The sequence below is a fragment of the Montipora capricornis genome, chromosome 1, assembly GCF_036669925.1.
Source record: "Montipora capricornis isolate CH-2021 chromosome 1, ASM3666992v2, whole genome shotgun sequence".
Taxonomy (NCBI): Eukaryota; Metazoa; Cnidaria; class Anthozoa; order Scleractinia; family Acroporidae; genus Montipora; species Montipora capricornis.
In genome coordinates this window covers 28,012,482-28,024,981 of record NC_090883.1, presented here as the reverse complement: position 1 = coordinate 28,024,981, position 12,500 = coordinate 28,012,482, and the positions used below count along the sequence as shown (strand labels likewise).

The window sequence follows — 12,500 nt, the reverse complement described above, 5'->3', positions numbered from 1 at the left end:
AGGTATGTATACTTCAAGGCGTTTTGAGGTAAAAGTTTGGAGGAATTGGCTCAAAAAGTACGGAGAAGGGAGATTTAGCCCCGCGAAACTCAAGGGAAACCTAAATGTCCTAGCGACGCAGTGATACGCTAGAGCGACGGCAAACAAAAAAATGAAAATTGAGAATAGTCATGAGAATTTAATTCAGAGACACGGTGTTGTTTCTTTGTCTTTAATTAGCACCAAATACCACTACAGCAGTATTGAGCAGCAGCACCCTTGACACATTATTCGCAGATTGGGGAGAGATGTGATGGCGTGACGGCTTGGGAAGGCCTAGTGAACATACAGACTGAAGGGAACAACAAAGAGAAAGGTACAAAATACTACAGCGCATCAAATGCATCTTTGTTTTGAAAGTTAAGGATTAACTTCACTCGGGTCTCAGAAGTTAATGAAATAGAATAAATCTATGCCACTTATACATTTTAAACAGTTTCCTTGAACGTTCAGAGTGGCTGTGCGGTTGATGATTGTAACGTCTCCCTATTTGACTCAAAGGCGCATGGCCATTCAACGATCGAGGGGCAAAGAATTCCACACCATTTCGTTTCCAGAAACCACACAGCTATTTGTGACCCCTAATTCCAATGGGTTGGTATTCGCGGTATTGAGTTGAAGGTTGGGGTCTACTATATCTGATGTTTGTTTGTTCTGTGTCCATTGTTTTCTTCAGCCAATCTAATATGTGTCTTTGGTATTCTATGTATACCTGAAAGAGCGCATAGGCCAAACCAAATTTCTCAGCTGGTTGATTTGGCACCTTGTTTGAGGACGAAGCTCCATAAGACTAAGACTTCCTATGAATTTGAGATAAAGTTATCAGCGAATATGACCAATTCATATATTTCAACCCACGAAATTAGTATTGTTTAAAAAGTGACAAAGAGTCTCTTTCTTGGTAAAGTGATCACAAGTATGCTCATTCCGTGACGCACATTCACATTAGGTTGCACTTTGTTTGTTCTTTTTTTTTGGCTTCTTTAGTCATTTGCGGTTGTTGTGTAACTCGAGCTTGTGACTCTTCCTCGCGTGAAGATAACTCTTGTTTCTTCTTCATTAAGACCTCTTTGCGCTGCCAATTGTCTTCAGCCTTTCGCACATCCTCTTCTAAGCTTTTGTCGCTGTCCCAACGTAGTAAAGAAGTTTTGGGCTCGACATCATGAAATGTCTTCATCGGCTCAACCCATGATACTTCTTTTCCTTCAGTGACCCGTCTGAGGGGAAGTCTCTTCTGAATATCAAGAGGGGTCTCTCCACTGTAGTTCCTCAGGTTGATATTGCATCCGGATTTAATCAACAACTGTGAAATCTCAGAAAGTCCATAGAGAGCGCATAGATGAAGAGGAGTATTTCCCTCGGCCCCGTCTGGCAAATTCACAATCGCCTTGTTTTCAAGCAATAGCTTGACGAGAGGTACGTCCTTTTGCGTGACTGCTTTATGAAGAGGGGTTCCTCCCGCCCACCGGTCTCGAATATTGACATCTGCCTTGTTCTCAAGCAATAGCTTGACGAGAGGTACGTCCTTTTGCCTGACTGCTTTATAAAGAGGGGTTTCTCCGTATTCGCCTTGAATATCCACATCCGCCTTGTTTTCAAGCAATAGCTTGACGAGAGGTACGTCCTTTTGGGTGACTGCTTTATGAAGAAGGGTTTCTCCGTTGTTGCCTTGAATATCCACATCCGCCTTGTTTTCAAGCAATAGCTTGACGAGAGGTACGTCCTTTTGGGTGACTGCTTTATGAAGAGGGGTTTCTCCCGACCAGTCTGGAATATTCACATCCGCCTTGTTTTCAAGCAATAGCTTGACGAGAGGTACGTCCTTTTGGGTGACTGCTTTATGAAGAGGGGTTTCTCCCGACAAGTCTCGAATATTCACATCCGCCTTGTTTTCAAGCAATAGCTTGACGAGAGGTACGTCGTTTTGCGTGACTGCTTTATGAAGAGGAGTTTCTCCCTTCCGGTCTTGAATATTCACATCCGCCTTGTTTTCAAGCAATAGCTTGACGAGAGGTACGTCCTTTTGGGTGACTGCTTTATGAAGAGGGGTTTCTCCCCAAAAGTCTAGAATATTCACATCCGCCTTGTTTTCAAGCAATAGCTTGACGAGAGGTACGTCCTTTTGCTTGACTGCTTTATGAAGAGGAGTTTCTCCCCCCCACCGGTCTCATTTATTCACATCTGCCTTGTTTTCAAGCAATAGCTTGACGAGAGGTACGTCCTTTTGGGTGACTGCTTTATGAAGAGGGGTTTCTCCGTTTTCGCCTTGAATATCCACATCCGCCTTGTTTTCAAGCAATAGCTTGACGAGAGGTACGTCCTTTTGGGTGACTGCTTTATGAAGAGGGGTTTCTCCCTTTTCGTCTGAAATATTCACACCCGCCTTGTTTTCAAGCAATAGCTTGACGAGAGGTACGTCCTTTTGGGTGACTGCTTTATGAAGAGGGGTTTCTCCCCGCCAGTCTCGAATATTCACATCCGCCTTGTTTTCAAGCAATAGCTTGACGAGAGGTACGTCCTTTTGGGTGACTGCTTTATGAAGAGGAGTTTCTCCCCCCCACCGGTCTCGTTTATTCACATCTGCCTTGTTTTCAAGCAATAGCTTGAAGGGAGGTACGTACTTTTGCCTGACTGCTTTATGAAGAGGGGTTTCTCCATTTTCGCCTTGAATATCCACATCCGCCTTGTTTTCAAGCAATAGCTTGACGAGAGGTACGTCCTTTTGGGTGACTGCTTTATGAAGAGGGGTTTCTCCCGACCACTCTCGAATATTCACATGTGCCTTGTTTTCAAGCAATAGCTTGACGAGAGGTACGTCCTTTTGCGTGACTGCTTTATGAAGAGGAGTTTGTCCCGCCCACCGGTCTCGTTTATTCACATCCGCCTCGTTTTCAAGCAATAGCTTGAAGAGAGGTACGTACTTTTGCGTAACTGTTTTATAAAGAAGTGTTTCTCGTGCCTTGCTTCTCAGTTTGGTGTGAAATCCAGCATTAACAAGCAACTGTGAAATGCTGAAGAAGCCTTGACGGAAAGACAACAACAGCGGTGAATTTCCCTCATTGTCCTGAATATTCACATCAGCTCCATGCTCCAAAAGCAGTCCAGTCACCACATAATTATTGCTAGAAGCTGCAAAAAGCAAAGGTCCCTCTTTACCTGGGGCTGTTTGAGCATTTACATCTGCCCCAAGATCAATCAGGGTCTTTATTAACACACCAGAGGACATTGGACTTGCCAACAGCAATGGTGTGATCTTGCTCTTTGCAGCGACATTGACATCAATACCATCATTCAAAACGAGCTCAATCACCTTCTCTACATCGCCGCTCTTGGCGCACGAGTGCAGCTCATTTAGTGTTTCGTCAATCTCAACCAATCTTTGGTACAGTTTTTCAATATCAGCATGACCTGGTTTTCTGCAATCAAGGGCTGATAGAATATCAACTGCTGATTTGCCACGGAAAATGGACGCGTTATTACTTATTGTTTGAGATTTCATCTCTTCCACAAAGTTCTCTAGATAGTTACTTGCTCTATAAACACTGCCATAGTCTCCTTGTAAGACAGCTGCCTGTAGTAGATTAAATCCTGAATGGCTGTCCGTATGCAAAAAAGCCCTTTTTGTAGATGTCCTGAGACTGAGCTGCAACAAAACGTGTCAAGCATCAATTAACTTCGTAAAGACAGTATTACGCCAAGGATAACGAGGCCCATGCAAGCCTTCCCTTTGAATTGGACTTTTTGATAAAAGGATAAAAGCCCCCTCTTCTTCCTTTGGGACATTTATGCATCTCAGTTGACCATCTCTATTTTAGTTAGAAAAATGGTTTGAGTTTGGTTGAAAAACCAGTTTACATTTTTCGTATTTTAGTGACGTATTTACATTCGGAGGAACTAACCTGTAAGTGGCAGTGACAGAATGTAAATATTAGTGAGCTTAAGCACGCGCGTTTTTGAGACGCGGACGGAAACCGGAAGAGAAAAGCTTAGAGAAAGCCTTAGTTAAAGCCTTAGTTAAAGACCTTTTCAGTGTTTTTGCCTCATTCAAGGTGACCAGTTGCTAACCCTGTGTACAATAGTACAATGGGCCATTTGCAGCTTGCGATCACCTGGTACAAAAACCGCCATACTGGAGAGCAAATTGAGCACTAGGTTATCTAAAACAAAGAAAATTTCAATTACGTTGGTTTGGCTTAGATGTTCCTGTGTGCATTTTGCTCTCCAGTACGGTGGCTTTTGTACCATGTGATCGCCAGATGCAAAGGGCCCATTTGCTAACCAGAAGTGTAGACTTGAGAACTGTTTGACTAATATACGGAGGAGGTCATATAGAAGTAAGGGTGCCGATAATTTTACTGGGTCGTTTCTTGTAATTTTTCTATTCATTTTCTATATTTGTAAGGACCTTTTCCTCTACATTTCATATCAAATTTGTTGTAATTTATTACAATTCGATTCTCATCTTCTTATTTGGCGTCTTTGGTCAACACAACGAGGGTTTTGAACTGTTACAGTTCTAGCGTCCAATAGACAGCTAATGTGCCGTGTTGAGGTTGGACTGTTGTAATGTACTCATCTCAGCTCTCGAACTTTGAAAAGTTGTTTTTTTACTAACTTAAGGCTTTTCTGTTGATTAAAATGCACCTACACTCAAGTATCTTTCGTTCCTTATATGAATCAATATATAATTCAATCTGCTTTCGTCGCTCTTGTATTTCATTTATAGTCGTAAGTTAGGGAGGGAGCTCATGATTTCTTTCCTCGCCGGGACAAAAATTTCTTATATTTGAGTGATAAATGTTACTTCAGGTCCTTTAACTTTATACATATGTGCAACGTTTTTAAGATTGCCTTTCTTTTCTTTTTTTTTTTTTTTGGAAAATTTAAATAAATGAAATGAGTGAAAAAGGAAATGAAAATGTCAGCGTTGTTGCCCAGAATTTCGCTTTTTCTGTGCCGTGCAAGCCACGTAAACTTGGCAGAACTAGCAGTAATTTGGAGCCACGACCGTGATGTGAGAGGCATGGGTCTATTCTTGATTTTACGTCACAAATTACTTTGCATTCCTGCAATTTGTGACGTAAAATCGTGAATAGACCCATGCCTCTCACGTCACGGTCGTGGGTCCAAATTACTGCTGGTTTTGATAACTTCACGCATCTTGCCCGGCAGATGAGAAGAGAAATTTTGAGGTGAGAATGGTAAAACATGTTTGCTTTTTTTGCGGGGAGATTAATATAATTGCCAAAAAATAGTTGAGTTTAGGTGCACTTTAGGGTTTGTTTATCTTGTAAATCACCTCTCTCTCCCAGAGGTTGATGCGCCTTAGTTTTGTAAGTTATTTAGACAGCAGCAAACACTCAGGCTCTCGAGCTGCGCACTCATTCCTGGGTACGAGTCGTGAATATAGATAGGGAAACATAGTCTCTTACATCTAATACGCCCTACACTGACAATAAGGCCTGACTATAAAAATGCTCCAGGGGAAAACAAGGGGCTTTTATGGAATTTAGTGCACTAAATTTATTTATTGAAGCTTACTTGGCATTGCTTGCCCTACTCCACCCCACCCTCAACCCCTCCTAAAAAAACACAACAAGAAAGATCAAGACAGCAAATTAATTCCGCGCAAAATTCACCTTGTCTTATTGCCTTAAGTATTTCTCGCAAGATAGACAAATTTTAAATAACTTACTGGTTGCTGAAGACTTGGTTTTGCATCGTGGTCCAGGAGCAGCTGAATTATTGACTGATGATTGCAGCGTTCAGCTTTCTGCAGCGGAGTGAACTGAAACTAAAGAAGAGAAAGAGAGGTTCATCCGCCACTCGAATGGTTTTATTCACTCTTGTCTTCCTTTTAAGAATTATTTCATGCATTTGCATTATTTGAGAACTGCAGTGGCAGGGTTCACTCGATACTATACATGTAAATATTCTTCATTCCTCTAATAATTGTGACATGAACGATAACATCATATCACCGAACCTGCGAATTTTTGAAAGAGCTAAGAACACAGTAAAGCCTACGGCCTCATCGGATAAGACCCTCCTATCTGTATAATTTTTTTTATATCCTTCCAATAATACTAAGCCTCATCCAAAGTTAATGGGAAATGGTCTAAGGGTGCATTGAAGATCAACTAAAGACTCACTAAATATGCTCACATCTGCAAGTTTACGCTGCTAATGATCATAAATATGACAGCAATTTTTATACTTAAAATGACGTTCTTATGTGTCATTGTGGTACTTAGTGAAAAGTAGTAGCAATAGGCTAAGAGGAACATCAACTGGGAGTCAACTCTTCTCTTGCTTCTTACCCTGTCTACAGCATTGACATCTGCATTATGATCTAGCAAGAGCTTGACAACACATTCATATCCATACCAACAGGCAAGGTGCAGCGGTGTTAACAAAAACTGGGGAAAGAAAAAAATATAAAACCAAGATATAAATTCTGGTGTTCAGCACTGGCTGAAAGTGATACAAAGCAACATTGCTAAGAGAAAGCAATTTGGGCTTCACCCACATTCACTTTGTTATGATCTCACTAGCAAACTCGTGTGAAAGTTAAAGGAAGATGATCAGGGCCATGGATTGTAAGTTTTAATACTGCCAAGTGTTGCCCTTTCTGACCGTCTTTTAAGGAATACATGTAAGTATGTTCTAACCCCACGCACAAATGGCTAAGCAAACTTGGGCTAGATAGTATATTTATTCAGTGAGTTATGCAGAAATTTAACTGAAAATAAGATACTAATACAAATCTCTTGAAGAACCTGATCTCTTTCATCAACATTTGCACCATTCTTCAGGTGCGTGTTGACCTCCTCATATTGTCCATTGATTGACGCCCTGTGAAGAGCACTTCGAGATACCTAGTGAAAAAAAAATTACAAACTTAACATATGGTAGTGGTTCTCTCTCCTATATCTCGACATATTGGACACCCGTGGACCCTTAATTTGGAATCAGTAAAAGAGACAGCCCACAAATGCGGGGAGCAAAAAACCACTGAAGCAAACAAAGTTTCGAAGGCGTTTGGAATACGTATTATGTAACTTACCTGCGGTATTGTTTTGTCTAATATTCTTGCAAAGTACATAAATTTTTCATAAAGACTACGTGATAAAAGTCCACATGTACCAGTTTACAATTCAAATCCTCATACAGTGCAAGAATGTAAAATAAAGAAGCACTTGATGAAGATTACAAGAAACAGCTTGGAATACTTTACAAAGAACAGAGCTGAGAAAAGGAGAATATGAAGTACACGTAATCATTCAATGTGTTCACAGTCTTCCTTGTAACAGGCTAAAACGACAAAAGTTACTTTTAAGCTGTCGTGCCGGGGCGTCTGCCATGAAGGGATTGATTTCCACACACTAACATTCTCTTAAGTTTCAGTTTAGCTGAGAATTTGAACAATGTCAAAAGTAAGGTGATTATATAATTCTTGGCAAAAAGTCACTTTGTTTACAGACTAATGTTGCTAAAAACAGTATTTTTTCATTGTAAACTTACTTTGGCCTTTTCTATTCTCATAGTACAGCTTGTGTCCTGGTCCTTGGCCTGGTGACAAACGAAAATATAAATATAAAGACACAAGGAATGCCATCCATGACTTCAAACTGTCTCAATTTATTGTCTTTAGATAAACGGCAAATAAAAGAGAATTTCATCTGGTAAAAAGGTAAAAGGTAAAGTCTGCTTACGAGCCAAGTGGCCCATTATGCCGGAGCTTATCCCTGTTTCTGTAGCATGAAGCGACGCTTAACGTACGAAAATTTGAACGCCAAAATCGGGGAGGAATTTTTAGCTGGTACGGTCGAAAATTTAACCGGCGCATGTGATCACCTTGACCGTCTAGATTTTTGCATGTTTCCATGCAAAAGTCTAGACGGTCAAGGTGATCACATGCGCCGGTTAAGGCATGGTTGCATGGATAGGAGGTCATTTTGGGTTTCATAAAGTGGCGCTCTGCGCATGAACAGAAGGTAAAACCACTGACAAAGGTTAAACTTTAATCTGTTTCTTCAGTACCGTGTGATTGTAGTCTTGGGCATGCATGGAAGATTTGTAGTGTTCCTAACTGGAGTTGAACCTCTAAGTTTTTCTTCTGTTCATCGGTTCAAATGCTCCACTACGTATTTAGCTACAGTACAGGAGAGTTGAATATGGGAGCTTATCTTGAGAGCTGAAGTGGGACAATCGAAACACAGTTGATTTACTTGGCAAAAACCCTTATAAAGTTACAGATTTTCAAAAATCGAGAATAGGGAGGAAATGCCAGAAATGAGACTTGATTTCATGTTCATTTACATGTAATAGCGTTACAAGACCCTTGGAACGGAAGTGAATGCCAATGAAGAGCTGTTCCCCAAAATAATTACTGTCCTTTCGGAACTTATAGAAATGTATCTTTATCAGGGATAGTAACACTTGCATATCAAGGCAAACCTCCAAATTACGCAAACTGCAAGACTCTACCAGTTTGTTACACCACTTATACAAGTATGATATTAACACAATAATAAACCAGTTAAGAAAGCGTCCTGCATGTCAGGATGAAACGAACATTTCATTTTTTCGTTTGTTCGGGCTCTTTTTTTCCCATTCTAAATCTTTTGTATTTTTTAACATTACGTGTACTTTTGTTCGGATACGCACCCATGTTATTTTAGAAACGCATTCAGTTTTTTACTACTTCCTGTTATCAAATAGTGCAAGGAACTTACATCCGTGTAATCTGAAGGCGTGTTCATCTCACTTGTGCTGGCTTCCAGATCAAATAAATCTTGTATAGAAACACAGTCTGCTTCTACTGAAAACGAAGACATGCCACCACGTGGATTAGAGGGAGTTGTTAGTTAACTTTTCAGGGTTAAATTTCCTGTGTCGTGAACATTCACTTTGTTGCTTGTGCAACTTTTCTATAAGGCCCTCACTTACTCATGAAAGGGCACAGCTGGAGCAATGTACTGGGAAAACTAGTGTGGCAATTAGGATAACAAAAACTTTAGTTCATCTACTCTTTCTCTTGACCAGCTCTAATGGTCTGTAAGCACTATATACTGCATTTTATCTAATAAAGTAAATATTTGTACAAACAAATAGTATGCATGTACAGTGCAGACTCTTTACACTAAAGGGCTAATATCCAGCTCTTACCCGTACAGGGCACTTCCCAAGCATAACCGAAAAAAGTCTATTGTTTGTTTAGTCACAATGTAATATTTACATGAACAAGCACCTGGTATTTTGGTAAGAAATTTCCTGCAGGCCAGGTAGTTTTCCTCGTCTATGGTTGCTTTCAGGTTAATTGTCTCCAGGCCGAGTTTAGTCTTCATTTCATCAGTCACAAGGTATCGTTCTGCCACTTTATTGAGGTAACCAGAGAGATAATCATTCCACAGATGCTCAAGACTTCTTAAGGTAGGACACTCCAAAGTGATTTCAAGAGAGCCCACCTTGACAGCCATTAAGGATACCTCGTAGGCTTTGTTGATAAATTTAGTCAAGTCTCTCACTCCTTTTTGTTGATTTGAGGAATAGTCACGGCATTTTACAAACTCTTGGACTTGGGGTATTAAAAACTTGTAGACTTTTTCCCCTTCTTCTTTAGTTAAGTCTGATACATCGATACGCAGCTTGATAAAGTTGTCTGAAAATAAGATTAGACCTTGTAAATCTATGGTGATCAAAATTAATTAATGGCAACCATAGTAGGTCAAAATTTATGTTTTATTTTAGTCTTTCTGGGTGGTCTTCTTTAAAAATAACAAAAGTAATGCCAGTCTTTTTTATACTTGTACTTTAAGTTATACAGTAATGTGTGGGTACCATAGTACCCTAATTGGGACTCTGCAGAGTACAATTTAGGATAAAATTGTCCAATCAGAATCAACTGATTATTTTCAGTATACGTTTATTAACCATAAGAAAAATCGATGAAAACAAGAAACTGTTCCATTGTGCATGCACTTTCCTCTTGCTCAACACACAGATAAAAACTTGATTAGTGCATGTTGAGAGGGAAAGTAATGGATTCATGACGTTACATGTAAATGCATTTTTTATTGGAACAGATCAGTTAATTCATACAAACACTGAGGAGCATTACTGTTAAGACTGCAAACTACATGTAAAAGTGACTCTAGTACATGTATATGCCTTAACAAAAAAATAAATGAACCGCAAAAAATGCTGATTATTAAATGCCATCTCAAGTAAACTTAATAATGTATCACTGTTGACCACGTTCAATGTACGCTTAATAAGAATTTGTGAAAATTTCACAGTTGATAGAGCAACTAAAAAGGCAAAAGTATTTGCATTTCACTGGCTTCACAAAAGTGTCCCATCTTAAGAATCCTGAAAATTCTGTACAAAGCAAATTCAATGCCAAGTGAACACATCCGAGGCACCAAGAATTAGAATGAAAAGATTATTTTCACAAGTTCGACGTCAATCCTAGACATGGTGGCTGTGAGGCATTGAAAAGTTCAACAATCCTAGACATGGTGGTTGTCAGGCATTGAAACAATGAATTGAATTTTCTCTTTGGCTATCTTGTCGCTTATTTTATTTGGTGTACCTTAAGCTTTATCACTTGCCGTTGGAATAATCCAAATTCCAAATACCTTTCTTTGTATGAGGATCAGCTCTCCAAGCTTTTGTTTTATGGTAATTTAATAGGTTTTTGACAAAAATTCAAAATTGTGGTACCTAAGGAAGAATGATCCTTTTGACCTTCGCACATGATAATCTAATCAGGTATGGTCAAGTCAGCTAAATCTCAACATACACTGTAGCTTCAGCTTTCATACCTCATCCTATATTAACCATTACTAATCAGAGGTCTAAATCAAGATGTAATCCTTGACAAATTGATAAGGAGACTTGAACCTTTTTTAGGCAAATATGTGATGCAAAATATATAATTATTTCACGGCAAAACTGGCCTTTTTATACTCCCCCTCCCCCCTTAGTCAATGTCACATGAATGTTCTTAGTGCAGTCAAGTAGTCCTTATGACAAGACCTCGTTTGGGGCCAACGTTGGCTGGGGGAGGGGAGGGGGGGAATTGAGATAGTATTAAAAGAGAGACAATAGGGCACGTTGTAGTGTCCCAATGGAATTTGTCCATGATTATAGTTTCGTGCTTCCTGAAACCTCAACACAGTGCCCATCACTCTAGTGGCTCAAAATATGTTACAGCTGGCAAGAACTATGAAGCTGTTCCAAGTTTTGCGCTCAAAAATCTCAGTACAACTGAACATTACTATAAATTAATTTGCTCCTTCCTCCCATCACTAAAATGCTTGTATGTGTCTTGCAGGTGCCTTAAATTGCAGATAACAAACTTTGTGGGAGATACACCTGTTCACGGTGTAAATGACCACATGACGTACAAATGTACGCTGGTAGAAAGATTATTGACAAAGTGACAGTTTTTCTGAAACAGCTAGCTCACACTGACACTGCTAATTTAAAAATATTTTTCCTACCTCCAAATGCACACAAAGAACGTTCCACTCTAGATGTTCCAGAAACTTTCTTATCCTTTCTTTTCCCCTCTTTCTTCTTATATTTAGACACTGCAGGCAACTGTGGGTTTGGTCTTTGATTTATCACATTTGCATCCATTCCTGCAAAGACCAAATAGGTTTGAGAGTCCTAACAAAGGGGCAGTTCCCTTTTTGTGATGCCATTCACCATTTTGTTGCAGAGTAAATCATTTTCGGCTGATATTCTCTTATACATGAAAATGAGTTAACTTGATTGCTTTTTACCATGCAACATTCATTCTGGTTGGTTAAACTCCCAAATGATTAATGAAAAGTGCTTTAACCTATTCATGGTACCATTCACTGTTAATGAATGCTCTCAGTTTCCTGTTACCCTTTTGGGAGACTTTTAAGGACGGTGCCTACTATTGTTATTGTACATACCTTCTGCGCATCTCCAGATACTCGGGTTGCCTATCGCTGATGCTAACTAATACAGGGATATTTTTGAGCCGTTTAAAACTAACCGGAGGAAGTAGATCTTATTAAGTACTCTTGGTATCCAAAAAGAAATTGAGGGTAACCATGCATTTTTGAGAGATAATTAAGCTTCAATTTCAGAAAGAACGCCATACATTGCTTTGTATTTTAAAGCTTTTTACAAATATTATGCATGAATTATCTTTGAAAAATGCGTGGTTACCCCCAATTTTCTTTTTAGATTTCAATTATAAACACTTGTTAAGATCTACATTTACTGCATAATCACACACCAGGGAAAAAATATCTTTAATTAGTGGGCACCGTCCTTAAGATATTAAACTTTCCATGTACCGCGCACGTCTCTTTGTGACAGCCACAGTTTCCATTGCCTTGTGCAAAGTACCATTTTTATATCAGACAACAAGAGGTAATTATTTAAACATTAATTTGTTTGCAGCCAAGATTACT

At 39.5% G+C, this 12,500-nt stretch overlaps 1 protein-coding gene across 1 annotated transcript in view; it reads right to left on the bottom strand.

The window, feature by feature from the left end:
* Positions 1–145: 145 nt before the first annotated feature.
* LOC138013886 (serine/threonine-protein phosphatase 6 regulatory ankyrin repeat subunit A-like) overlaps positions 146–12,500 on the bottom strand; it is a 133,643-nt gene continuing 121,288 nt past the window's right edge. The window contains exons 5-13 of the mRNA XM_068860933.1: positions 11,550–11,690; positions 9,293–9,703; positions 8,778–8,863; positions 7,564–7,611; positions 6,819–6,917; positions 6,360–6,458; positions 5,735–5,833; positions 2,305–3,682; positions 146–2,205 (exon numbers count right to left, since the gene is read on the bottom strand). Of these exons, the coding sequence (XP_068717034.1) occupies positions 980–2,205; positions 2,305–3,682; positions 5,735–5,833; positions 6,360–6,458; positions 6,819–6,917; positions 7,564–7,611; positions 8,778–8,863; positions 9,293–9,703; positions 11,550–11,690 (3,587 nt within the window). The 3' untranslated portion in view covers positions 146–979. The remainder of the gene's footprint in view (positions 2,206–2,304; positions 3,683–5,734; positions 5,834–6,359; positions 6,459–6,818; positions 6,918–7,563; positions 7,612–8,777; positions 8,864–9,292; positions 9,704–11,549; positions 11,691–12,500) is intronic.